The sequence below is a fragment of the Spermophilus citellus genome (genome assembly GCF_964194105.1).
Source record: "Spermophilus citellus genome assembly, chromosome: X".
Lineage (NCBI taxonomy): Eukaryota > Metazoa > Chordata > Mammalia > Rodentia > Sciuridae > Spermophilus > Spermophilus citellus.
In genome coordinates this window covers 45,160,316-45,174,264 of record NC_138190.1, presented here as the reverse complement: position 1 = coordinate 45,174,264, position 13,949 = coordinate 45,160,316, and the positions used below count along the sequence as shown (strand labels likewise).

At 42.0% G+C, this 13,949-nt stretch overlaps 1 protein-coding gene across 3 annotated transcripts in view; it reads left to right on the top strand.

Annotated features, from left to right (window-relative positions):
• SMC1A (structural maintenance of chromosomes 1A) overlaps positions 1–13,949 on the top strand; it is a 56,974-nt gene that overhangs the window by 30,883 nt on the left and 12,142 nt on the right. For 2 of the 3 annotated variants that reach the window (XR_014019983.1, XM_081277101.1), the window contains exons 20-22: positions 5,720–5,876; positions 6,295–6,449; positions 6,555–6,706. Coding sequence is in view for 2 of the 3 variants with exons in the window: in XM_081277101.1 (XP_081133227.1) it covers positions 5,720–5,876; positions 6,295–6,449; positions 6,555–6,706 (464 nt within the window). In the remaining variant the exon portion in view is untranslated. Of the gene's footprint in view, positions 1–5,719; positions 5,877–6,294; positions 6,450–6,554; positions 6,707–7,840; positions 7,911–8,200; positions 8,312–8,739; positions 12,449–13,949 lie in introns of those variants that run through there. The other variant, XM_081277100.1, reaches the window with a different exon arrangement.

The window sequence follows — 13,949 nt, the reverse complement described above, 5'->3', positions numbered from 1 at the left end:
ATCCCCAGCCCCAGTTGTGTGCCATTCTGAATAGCATGATGAAATTTCTTGCCTTTCTGCTACATCCCTGGGGACATGAATTATTCCTTTGTCTAGCATATCCACACTGCATATGCTACTCCCCCTTCATTAGTTACTTGGGCATCTTGGTTATCAGATCAACTGTGGTGGTATCAAGTAACTTTAATGTAGTAGCTTACTGCTGCCTACGTGCCCACATCATTAGCTCCACTTAATCTTATATAGGCATTGTATCATCATATCACATCATCACAAGAAGAGAAGGGTGAGTATAGTTCAATAAAATATTTTGAGAAAGAGACTATATTTCCATAATATTTGTCATAGTGTATTGCTATAATTGTTTTTATTGTTAATCTCTTACTGTGCTTAATTTTTTGAATTAAACTCTGTCATAGATGTGTATATATAAGGGAAAAAAACATACACCATGGCATTCATTACTTTTTGTGGTTTCAGGTATCCACTGAAGGTCTTGAAATATATCCACTCTGGATAACAAGGGACTACTGAACAGTTAGTACAGGAAAAATAGGATAAATAAATATGTAATCCTTTTCTTTTGTTTTCCAGCTTTCAGAATGATGAATTGGTTACCCTTGTAATCTTCAAAGGTGACCAATGAGGTTTTTAATTTATATTCATTATAAACTTAACTGCTTAAGATATGATTGATGTTTTGATTCATTGGAAGTCATTTTTCTTCTTGATGCTCATATTGTCCCATTCTTGGCCAGTGGGAGCCACTACAAATTTATCTTTTTTATTTTTAGATTTTTATTGAAAATTTCACATGCAAAAATAAAAAATAAAATGCTCCCTCATGCGCTATTACTAGTTTCAACAACCATCAGCTCATTGCCAAAATTGTTTCTTCTTCACCTCAATATACTTTGTTGTAAATCCTATATATTATATCATTTCATTTGTTAATATTGTAGATTTTATCTTTGAAAGAGAAAAAAAAATCCTTCAAAATAATTAGAATCATTACCATTGTTCTAAAATAATAATTCCTAGCTGCAGATATAGCTCAGTGATACAGCATTTGCCTAACAGGCTTGAAGCCCTATGTTTAATTCCTATCACCACAACAAAATTAAAATAATATTTCCTTGATATGATGATTGGTATCACATGTACCAAATTGTTGCATACACATTCACATTCTGTCATAGTTTGCCTTCTTGAATTGGGATTCAAATAATTTGTTTCATGGATGGATAGATAAGGATGATTGGTAAAACCATCATTTGATGTATTTCTTAAGTCTGTTTAGTCTATGGGATCCCCTGTATCCATTTTTATTTTTCTTTGTTGTTATTGAAAAAATTGACTCATTTCTCCTGAAGGATTTTCCACACTCTGTAGTTTGCTGATTACATCTAGTAATGTTTAAACTGTCTTCTCAAAGCAAAACAAAGATAGTTCTACTGTTCCCTATAGTTCCTGTAAGTGGGTAGGGCTCATGCTATCCCATTTTTGGCTAGTGGGAATGCACTCAGTTCTATAAATCAGTGCTGTTCAATAGAAAGAACATGTGACTTCGTGTGCAATTTTAAATTTTCTAGTAGCCATATTTTAGAAAGTAAATAGAAAAGAGTAAAAATAATTTTAATACTATAATATTTAAATTAGTATATCCAAAAGTATCATTTCAGTATGTGACCAGCATAAAAAAATATCATGATTATATTTTTGAGAAAAGGTCTAATTATGTTGCCCAGGCTGGCCTTTAACTCCTGGTCTCAAGTGATCTTCTTGCCTCAACCTCCTGAGTAGTGGGACTATAGGAATGTACCAATTAGCACAGCCAGCTTTAAAAATTATTGATGAGATATTTGACAATCTTTTTTTGTACTATCTTCAAAATCCAGTATGTATTTTAACACTTACAGCACATCTCAGTTCAGATGCTAAAATAGCCTCAGAAATACTTGATCTGTATTTAGATTTCCTAAAATTTACAGTTGAAAAAGGAGACCCATATACCCAAGTTGTTCCAAATATACTTAAAAATTTTCCAGTAACTGAACTATCTGGTTTTCAATGTAAATGAGCTAAAATTCCATAAAATTAGAACTTCAGTGCCTCCATCACGCTAGCCATATTTCACATGCTCAGTAGTTTCATGGCTAGTGGTAACCTCTTTGGACCACACAGATATAGAGACTTGACTAGACTTCTGGGGTGGGCTTATTTGTTGTGGTTGTGACTCCTTCACAGGTGTTCGTGTTACTTCTGTCAGTAATGTCTGGTTGTGGGTCACTTGTGTAGTTTGCAGCCATGAAGATGATTGCTTAGATCCTTTAATTAATTGGGGGTTGCTAAATGGTAGTCTTAGTCTATCATTCCTTTGTTATTAGCCATAATACATAGAGACATAATTCTCATCATTTGGTAACCCTGAAGTAGTTTGTTTAGGAAAGGTAAGATATATGTGCTCAGTTCTTTCCTTTATTCATCAGTTTGTAAAATAGTGAATTGGTTCCTTGATATTCTTAAGATTTGTCCACTGAGTTGTTTTTGTATCATTATGAATTTAAACACATTTAGTATGTTTCAGTTTGTTGTGGTTATTATCCTTGATGCTCAGATTATCCTATCTTTGGCCAGTGGGAATGCATTCAAGTTGGCTTCTGAATCATTTTGATGCAACCCTTGTAGCTTTGTCATCTTCCTTGCTTCCTCATATGTCCATGCTCATCTCTACATTTCTCAGCCTAGACCTGGAATGAGCCATTTCTTCAAGAAGCTCTGGCTTTTTTTAGTGGGAAATGTTATTATTTAGCAACTACCATCTGGACACTAGAATGTTCATGAATGCTGGGTTGGTTAGTGCTTCTAGAACTTTTCACTAGATTGGACCACTAAATGCATTTTTTATTTTGAAGGGAAAATGCACCCTGAGTTCATTTTCATATTTCCAATTGAAATTATAATTTTCACAGTTTAACATCATTGATTTTATGTTTGAGTCTCTAATTATTCTTACTGGAAATCTTGGTTCCTAGCAACACTAACATAATAACATATTTACTGTATCCTACTCTATATAATAGTTTAAAAATCACAATAAGATATTATTAGTAACAATTTGATTATTGAATGTAGTTTTAAATAGTTCAAAGATTTTGTTGAGGTTCTTTTGTCACTAAGCTCATTGGGCATGTGTAGTCATGTTGCTATATTTTAATGTGATTGAAAATAATTCTCTTGAGTATTTAACCAGCTTAATGTATAGTTAGGTTTCTTTGTTTTGTTTTCTGTTTTTAAGAATTATTTTTTTAGCATTTTAGTTTTTTTCCCTTCTTCAATTGTGAAATGTTTCAAACTTATAGAAAAGTTGAAAGAATAGAACAGCAAATACCCAAACACCTTTCACTTTAGATTCACCAATGAATATTTTACCACATTTGCTTTTTCTCGCTCTTCTTTCTCTCCCTCTCACCCCACTATACACCTTTTCTTTTCCTAAGTCTTTTGAATGAAGTACAAATGTCATGATATTTCAACCCTAAATACTTTTGGTATACAGAAAATAAGGGATTCTCCTACATAATCACAATTCCATATTGTACCTAAAAATGAATAATTATTTCATATTTACTATTCAGCTTATGTTTGAATTTCTCTGGGTGGTCCAAAAATTGTCTTTTTGTAATCTATTCTTTTTTAATTAGGATTTAGTCAAGATTTATGAATTGATTTTGGTTGTTATATCTCTTTAGTTGCTTTTAATATGAAACAGTCCCTTCACCTTTTAATCATGGCATGATCTTTCAGAGTCTGTGAGTTATCTTGGATATGTTGGTTTCCTTTCCTCTTTAACCTGCTCTTTCAACCCTGATATCTCCTATAAATTGGAACTTTGGTCTAGTCTGTAGACTCAGTGAATTTAGGTTAATTTTTTTTTTTTTTATAAGAGCATTGCATTTGTGATGCAGTACACTTCATGTTGCATCTTACCAAGAGATGTATTGTATCACGGTTTGCCCATTATTAGTGACACCGAATTTGACCTCATAGTTAAAAGTGTCAATTGCCAGGTCCTTTAGTGCTAAACATATACACAAACCTTCTTCATTGATGAGTAATCTTTAGAGTGATACTTTTATAATTGTATGACATCTTCATGTGGTTCTAAAAACAAAAGTACAAAAAAATACATGGGCTTGGCGCAGTGGCACATGCCTGTAATCCCAATGACTTATGAAGCTAAGGCAGGAGGATCACAATTTCAAGGCCAGCTTGGGTGACTTAGTGAGACTTTCCAAAAAAAATAAAAAAAAAAAATATATATATATATATATATATAAACGGGGTTTAGCTTAGTGGTAGAGTACCCTGGATTCAATCCCCAGTACCACAAAAAATAAAGCAAGGTACATGGGATGAACTCTAGTTTATATTCCTGTCCCTTTACCTCTCTTTTTCAATAAATCACCTTTTAATTAGTTTTTGGATTATCCCTTTCTTGTGCTTATATGCTTAAAATACAAATATATTTGCATGCAGATATATTCATATACCTTACCCATTCTCTTAGATAAAAGATAATAGACTGTTATGCACTTTTCATACTTTACTTAAAAGCCTATCCTGGAGACCACTTCACAGCAATGCATAGCAGTGTTCAAAAGGGCTTTCTAAAATGTAAATATTTAAATCATTTGTGGCTTCTCTTAGGATAATGTCTAAACCTTATAAGACCTTTTGTAATCTGGCTTCCACTTGCCTATATAGCTTCTTCTCTTCCTGTGCTCTTCCTCAACACAATTGTATGAATTCATGAACATGCTCAAGCATGCACATACATATTGCTACTATTGCCATGTTGATTTTTTTTGTTTACTTTTGAATTTATTAAAGTTAATTACTCGAATTATTTTTAATAATAATATTTTTAATAACCCTTCCAGCTTTTGCCTTTGCTCTCAGTCTCAAAAATTGTTCCTTCTCTCTGTCCTCACCCATTCATCCTGTAGGCCTTTGCTTAGCCTGACCCCAGAGTCTGATTTAGGGGCCCTTCTTTTGTGCTGATTCAGCATTGTCTCCCTATCATTGTTTTGCATCCATCCTTTAGAATTCTGATTGTTTAGTTACATGTGTCCACTATTAGCCCCTGAACTCTGTGAACATAAGAACTGAGGCTCATAAATCCTGAAAGCCCCAGTGCCTAGCACTTGGTAGGCATTCAGTAAATAGTTATTGATTAAAAGTGGCAGAAAGGCGAAAACCCAGACATATTACAATAACTATAAGACCTAAAATCAAACAAGTAAAATTTGCTCAGATGTAGTGATCTAAGCAGAAAATGTGAGTTGTCTTAGTTGTTGTGGAGCTGAAGGAGCCCAGAGCAGCCTGTGTGGGGGCCTGTAGATCATCCTAGAATGGTACTGGCTCATGGCCTGGGCTGAGAGCCAGAGAGGGGCACCATCAGCTGCTTTTCCAGAGACAGAGGGTTTGACAGGGCCTGGGGGAAGGGCTAGAGATGAAAAAGCTGCTTCAGCCTGTAATTTCCAGGGATGGCAGGAACAATTAACATGGGCAGGATCAGGTGAAAGGAGCCAAGCTGGAGAAGAACTTGCCTTCTACACAGGAGCAGGTGCCCAGGCCCCACTGAGTTCATCATCTCTGAGGGGGTCCCAGCATTGGGACCAGGGCCTCCTTAATATTGCTGGGCCTGGGGTTACAGGATGCCCAGGCTGAGGAGGAAATCAAGCAGGAAATGAACACACTGCAGCAGAAACTGAATGAGCAGCAGAGTGTGCTTCAGCGAATTGCTGCCCCCAACATGAAGGCCATGGAAAAGCTGGAAAGTGTCCGAGACAAGTTCCAGGAGACCTCAGATGGTAAGTTTTGCATTTCTTCTGGGGCCTTCAGTAAGGACAGAAGGCTGCAGGTATTCTAAGGGCCTACTGTTCTATCACAACAGCTTCTGTTTTGGCATGTTTTCCTTATTTAAAACTCCCAGATACCCTAAACTGGGGAGGTTATCTTACTTGCTTTTAGAAGGTTAAATGGCCTGCTAAAGGTCACCAGCTGGTTGACAGTAGAGTCCAGGGAGGAATCCATGTTTCTTCCTTTAGACTGTCTAGCAGCCAGCCCATGGGATACAGATCATTATGAGGCCTTCTTCAGGCATTCCTCTCCCTCTGTGAAATGTTCCTTTTCTGGATAGTCATTTTCAGATCATTCTTGCCAGGGTGTGGTCCTCAACCCTGGCAGAACCCAGGGCACTGAGGAGTCGTATGTCTTTCCTTCCCGCAGAATTTGAGGCAGCCCGAAAGCGAGCAAAGAAGGCCAAACAGGCTTTTGAACAGATTAAGAAGGAGCGCTTTGACCGTTTCAATGCTTGTTTTGAATCTGTGGCTACTAACATTGATGAGATCTACAAGGCTCTGTCTCGTAACAGCAGTGCCCAGGTAGGCTGGAGCCCCTTACCCAGCCAGCTTCTGCCATCTTCAGTTGCCCTTCCCCTTTAGGGTCCCTGTCTTTCTACCTATCCTGACCCATCTGCCTTCCCCTAGGCATTCTTGGGCCCTGAGAACCCTGAGGAGCCCTACTTGGATGGTATCAACTACAACTGTGTAGCTCCTGGCAAACGCTTCCGGCCTATGGATAACTTGTCAGGGGGGGAGAAGACAGTGGCAGCTCTGGCCCTGCTCTTTGCCATCCACAGGTAAGGCTTTGCCCCCAGGGCAGTTGGTGGAGAGACTGAACTGAGGCCACCAGAGGCTCTGGGGCCCAAGGATATGCAAAGATCTGCAGAGGTGAAAATATTCTAGTGGCATCTGTATTGCATCCCTGTTTCCATGTCTACTACAGCATATCTGGCCTTGGTTTTCCTGGACCTGTCTTCCCCATCCACCCTCATCCACCCAGCATGTTGTCACTGGCCCCTGCATGTATTCAGTCCCACCTTCAGGCTTTTGCTCACCTGGTTGCTGGCTAATAAGCCCTTTCTGTGAAAATCTAGCTTGACTGTCACCTTCCACACCTTCATACCTCCTCATTCTCCTCCCCTTCCTCTAGGAATCCCTGTTTGACCACTGTGGCATACCTTAACCTCCCTCTCCTGAACACCAGTAGTACTTGAGTCTGACCCCTACATAACTTAGTGCTTGATTATACAGCGTCATGCCGTGAACATTTCTTTAGTGTTTCTCTGTGCCAGACCCTGTGGAGGGATTGGGGACACAGATGAGTCAGAGATGGTCTCTGGCCTAGAGATGCTCACAGACTAGCGGAAGGCAGACACATAAACAATGTGCTAAGTGTTGTAACTGGGTGAGCGTGGGTGCTGTAGATACATAGAGGAGAGACACCTAACCCAGTCCGGGGGAAGGTGTGGGTGGGCCAGGGAAGGCTTTTGAGGGCAAATAACACTTCAGGAGCAGTATAAAGGATGAGTTATACAGGGAGACCAGCAGGCATTCTAGACCAAGTGTGCTGCATGTGCAGAGGCAAGGAGGCATGGCAGAGCATGGTGTGTTGGAATGGGGTGGACCTCTGGATAGCTTGGTCAGTAAGACCAGAGAGGAGGACAGCTCCATCCCCCAGCCAGCCTGGAAGCTCCTGAGAGGACCCTATTTTTCATGGTTCTCCAGGATCCTGGGGCACAGGGCTGGGTGCAGAGGAGGGCTCCATTGATGTATTGGCTTTTAGGGGCTCAGGCAACATTAAGACCTGGGTTTTTTAGTTTCTGATGAATTGAAAGGGGAAGCTGACCTGGTTGATGGGCCTTGGGGCTGTCACACCGTGCCTTGCCACCCGCTTCCCCTCAGTGTCAGCTCACCTACTGGTTCCCTCCCAGCTACAAGCCAGCCCCCTTCTTCGTCCTGGATGAGATCGATGCTGCCTTGGATAACACCAACATTGGCAAGGTGGGTGCAAGGAAGGTGGGGACCGGGAGGGAGACCCCCCAGGTCGGGGCTGGGTTTCAGGGAGCAATTCCTGAGTGTGCCTTAGCCGTTCCTGCAGCCTGCTCTCTGTGCCCGGGAGGCTGGGCCCTGGGTTATCCTCAGTGTGGTAGTCAGTTGCCTTCTCTCAGCCTCTCTTCCTGCCCTGCTCCACCCCCAACCTCTCCCTGCCCACCTACTGGTTCTGACTGGAAAACACAGGGGAGTGTTAGGGCTTGAGCCCTGCTAAGTGCCCGGCGCCTCCCCCCACACAGGTGGCAAATTATATCAAGGAGCAGTCGACTTGCAACTTCCAGGCCATCGTCATCTCTCTCAAGGAGGAGTTCTACACCAAGGCTGAGAGCCTCATTGGAGTCTATCCTGAGGTAGGGCGGGTCTGGCTCAGGAGCCAGTCCCACTCTCTGCCTGACTCCCCAGGGCAGGAAGGGAAGGCTACAGTGGAGGGGCAAGGGGCGGGGGAGCATAGGGAATCAAGTCCTGCACGGCCATCTGGGCTCCTTGGAACCCTGCCCTGGAGGCTTAGCCAGCCTAGTCGGGCAAGGCTGTTGCATTTGGGGACAGGTGGAAAGGCCAGGAAGAGGCAGCCAGACAGTGGAGAAAGGAGGAGAGCAAAAACAGGCAGGGAGAGAAGGCACATGGGACTGAGCACATCGTCTCAACACAGAAGAAACATTGCCTGGGCTATGGGCAGATATGTAGGGAGGAGGGTTTGAGGCCCCTGGTCCTGGGGCGCTAGACCCCTCTTAATTCGCTCCTTACAATTTTATTTTTCTTTTTCTCCCTCCTCCTTCAGCAAGGGGACTGTGTGATCAGCAAAGTCCTGACCTTCGACCTCACCAAGTACCCAGATGCCAACCCCAACCCCAATGAGCAGTAGCAGTAGTTCTACCCTCCTGCCCTTTCTGGATTCATAAACTTCCCCTCTACCAATCTGGATATTTGGCACCCAACCTTCCCCTCCCTCCTGGTCCTGTTTGGTGTAGTCATGGGATTTAGGCACTGCTATCAAGCACGAAGAGGAACAGAGGTGATGTTAGGTCTGGAGCAAAAATTCCTGAGCTACAGGGAGCATCCTGGCCTCTGGAAGGAGGTGCTAAGCTGAGCTGAACTGAGCTGAACAGGGCCATCTGTCCATACCACCCCCTCCCAGACCACCCCACCCATCACCCATTAATCATGGGTCCCTTGGGTCCCTGGCCCGCTGAGTGTGTGGGTATGTATGTGTGTTTATGTATGTTTGCTTGTATGCATGTGGGTGTGTTTGCAAAATAATAAAAGATATTGGAGACCTGTTTTAGAAAGAGCCTAGGCTGAATTTGATTCCAAGAGACCTTAGGATGACAGCAGCCCAGAGCTGGGCAAAGGTACTTGGTACCCCATAGGAGTCTTAGGCAGTCACTGGAAACTGCCCTCATTCACTTATTCATACGTTCATATATTCAGCAGATACATACTGAACACCCTCTATTTGTCAGGCTCTATGCTTAGATACTAAGTTTAAATCTGACATGATCTCTGTCCTGGTAAGGAGATGTAGTGGATTCATGAATTACAGTGGTTAGTCAAATGTTTTAAGTACTTTGAATTTGAGAAGAGGATGATCACCTCTAGGTTTCCTGGAGAAGATCATGTTTGAGCTGGACCTTGACAAGTTGGTAGGATTTGGTCAGGCACTAGAAGCAGAACATGGGCTCTAGGGCAGACAGTTATGGGTTCTGGTCCCACGTCTTATCACTTACTAGTTGTTTGACCTTTCTGTGCCTCAGTTCCCTCATCTGTAAAATGGGGCTAATAATATTACCTACCTCATAGGATTTAATGATGTCAAGCTCCTCACTGGAGGCATTATCCATGTGGAGCCAACTAGGTGCCGACCCTTCAGAATACAAGCCTTCTCATGCCTGGACCCTTGAGGGCTTCTGATCCTGGCTTTTAGGGACAGAAGGAACCTCCAAATCTGGGAGGTGTTCTGGTTAATGAGAAAGTTCCAGGGAGATGACAGGGTTTACCTAGTAAGTGAAGGTCCTAAGAAAGCCTGTAGCTTCAACCATGTATAACTGGGTGCTTGGGCCCCAATTTGGGTTGTGAGGAACTAGGAGGAGAGGTAGCCTGGGCCTAATATGTGATGATCCTGTTGGGACCTAACCTCATTAGCTATAAGGACTGCAGAGGCAGCAAAGCCTGGTGCAATGAGTTCAGCTTTCTTCACTCATTCACATACATCATCATACTTTTCTTATCCTGATCATGTCTTGCTTTTTTGTTTTTTAAAAATTAAATCATCTGGGGGTGTAGTTTAGTGGTAGAGTACATGCTTAGCATGTGCAGGGCCCTGGGTTTAAGTCCCAGCTGCCCCCCCACCAGAGTTCTAACTACATAAGTAATGCATGAATCCATTCTCTTAAAGAAATTAGATTGTTGCAGATAAAAGTAGCCTCATTCAACTATAACTACTCCCCTTCCTATTCTTTCCCCTCATAACTGCTGTTATGTTTTTTATGCTTCCATCTAGACTTTGTTTTAATATTTTTACATACATATATGAATTCACTGAAAATATTGTGTGTAATGTAAATGGTATATTGAATTGTTCTCCAATTTCTTTGCTTAACAATGTTTTTGAAATCTGCGCAATGTTGCTAAGTGTAGCTCAATTCATCCTCTATAATTGCTGTGTAGATTGCCATCATATGACTCTACCACATTTTATTTACCCATTTCTCTTATGATGGACATTAAGACTGTTCAGATTTTGCTATTACAAAATACTACATAGGAGCATCCCTGTATATGTGTGTCTGTGTGTCTGAAAGTTTACCTGGGTTGATTCCTAGAAGTGGAATTGCAGAGTCATAGGATATTTATATATTTGTGTCTGATAGATATTTCCAAATTGCCCTCCTATACTATTTACTAAGTATTTTTCCTGAGGTAATCTGAGGTCTAACATTGTTATCTACATCAGTTTCATTCTAAGTAGTGATATCCATGAAGTCACTGGTTTGATGTGCTAATTATGTATTTTTCTAATACGTATTAAAAGGCATGACTATCTAAACAAAGAAAATTGTCTGTGTTCAACCAAAGAAGTCACATACCACCAGTGGTACATGTGCCATAATTTGGCTAATGCTGGCACAGTTCGGGGGTCAGACCTGGTTCAAATCCTAGCCGTAGAAACTTGGGCAAGTTAGATCCTCACTGAGCCTCAGTTTCCTCATTTTATAAAAGGAGATAAATAGGATGGGGCTGGGATAGTTTAGAGGTAGAGCTCTTGCTTAGCATGTACAAGGCCCAGGGTTTGATCCGCAGCCCTGGCCAAAAAATAAAAGGAGATACATAAACACCTACATTGCAGCAGTGAAGGGAGATTATGTCAAATGTATTTGAAGCAATTTAGCTGGCATATCTAGATCACCACAACTTTTTAAAGGTAGTGATTACTATTCTCCCTGCTTTGCAGATGAGAAGACTGAGACCCTAAAAGGGTCTGTGCTTCCGTCACTTACCAGATAACAGTGTGAGCTTGAACCCAGGTCTTCCAATTCATTCTAGTGCTTTTTCTACTATAAAGGTAGTTATCAACCTTGGCTGTACTTATTTGTGAAGCTTTTCCTTTTCCCTTTTTAAATCAAAGCAATATATACAAAGGTGAAAATAGTACAGAAGGGCTTTAATGAAAAGTGGCAGCTCCCTGCTGCACCCCCACATCCAAAGGATTGTGGAGCTCTTTAAAAATAAATTGCTCTGGTCCCGCCTCTGGAAATATGATTCAGTAGGTGTGGAAAATAACCTGGATAACTAGCCCCTACCTCGCAGGATAACTAAGGCCCTGTCACACATGTGCTACAAAGGAGCTTCAAAGACTTATGTCCAAGGGAGGGGGGGGTGAGGTTCCAGTGGTTTAGTTACAGAGCCTAGAGTTCCACTTGGATCTTAGTGCTTGCCTGCTGCTCTTCCCTCTTGTCCCCCAGCACCTCCTGTCACTGCAAGGCAGCACAAGTCAGTGAAGACTGTGCTCAGAGGAGGGTGGACACCATGGTGTTTTTCTAAGAGCAAGCTGGTTCCAAGTAGAATCCCTAGGGCTTGTTGGAGGAACCAAGTTGACTCCCTTATACCCTGGATACACTTGCCTTGGTTTAAGGAGGTACGAGTACTCCACAATAGTATCTTCCTTTAATTATGTGCTTCACTCTGGGAATCAGTATGGTGCACCAGAAACACAAAAAGATGAGTCAAATCATTTTTCTGCCTTTGAGGAGTTGACTGTCTAGTTGGGGGACGGGGGAATTCATAAGATGGCCATTAACCATTGATGATCAGTTCTCTTAATAGAAGTACAAGAGGGGCATCTAGCTTAGGTAGATTCAGGGAAGGCATCCTCTAGTTAGGTGGTGACACCTGAATGAGACTTGAGTGACTGACTGGTAGGAAGTAAAAGGGAATCCCAGGTAGTGGAAACAGTATGTATGCACAAAGTCCTGAAGGCAAGAAACAGCAAAGCAGTTTCACCAAACTTAATTTTCTTAAATGCTTTTAAAGTCTTATGACTAGTATGCTGCAGACTGGGGCCCATAGTTTGAAGGTAGTAGGGAAACCATGAAACTATTTTTAATCAGAGGGCACTCTAGATATGAATTACCTTGTTTCTGGCTAGCCAGCTGGGGTGAAAATGGATTAGATATTCATGCTGGATGCACCTGTGCATGTAAGTTTCCCTGTTATTCAACTTCTTGCACTCTATTATATTTCCTTATTTTGCTCTAAATAACCTGTATGCACCACAAGGATGGGTCTGGGGATATTTGCTTGCCAGTACATCCCTTGCAGAAAGCAACAGTGCCTGACAAAATAGGCACCTAATAAAATATTTGAATGAATGAATGAATGCATTTGTGAGAAAAGAATGAAGACAGGGTGATTAGTTATGAGACACCAAGAAGCCTGCTGTAGGGCAAGGGCAATAGGAATGGATTGGAAGTGATAAGGTGTGAGCTGTTCAGATGGTGAACTGGACTTGATGACTGATTATTGGATGTGGAGGGTGACTGAGAGGATAGAATGAGTACCCACGAATAGCCAAGATTCCTGCCCTATCCCAGTTGTCTCCTCATCCATCTCTGAATCAGAATCTCCTTCTAGCCTCCTCAGCACCTGGAGCACCTTCCTCAAGTCAATTCAACATTCTGTGTGCTTTGTGGTCTCTCTTCTCCCACCCCAGCCATTGATTCATTCATTCAGTTCAATAAATCTTGGCTAAGCACCTCCTATGTACAGTGAGGCTCTTTCAAGCCAGGACTCTGACTCCCTCTTTCCTACCTCAAGAGATGTTTTTGAGGGCTTTCCCAGGTAAGACTCATTCCTTATCCAATAACATAGTGAGATGCCCAAAATGTTGACCTGGAAGGGAACTGAGAGGCTGCCCAACCCCTTCCTGAGGCCCTCAGAGGGGAATTAGCTTCCTAAGGTTCCACTGCTAGAAAGAGTTAGAGCCAGAACTGGAACCCAAGTTCCCTTTGCACATCACCTCTAGAGCCTCGGTCTTGGTCTGTCCCATTGCAGATCAGGACAGGCAGAGGTGGTCAGGGAGAATGTGGGACTTAGGTTGAGCCATGAAGGTCAATGTACTGTATAGGCTGAACAAGATGCTTGCCAATTACACTGCCCCCTTTTGGAAACCCTCAGCAAACCTGCCATGCCCTCAGTCCTTTATAAGAGGTTTATTTAGCATAAGTTGCCATGCTCTGTACCATGTGACCTCACAGACCTGGCCATAGATGGCTAGATTTGGATAGTACCTGACTAAAGACAGCCAATCTCTAGGCTAGCCAGAAGCCTATTAGGTGGATTTGGTGTAAGGATTCCGCCTCTTAGAGGTGGTGTGTTTCTAATGGCAAGTGCATGAAACAATCAGATCTTCAAGGGAGCCTAAATATGAGGTGTTCAGAAGAAGTGGACAATTAGAATTTAATGAGGCAGAAGTGGTGGTGGATGAGGGGTAGC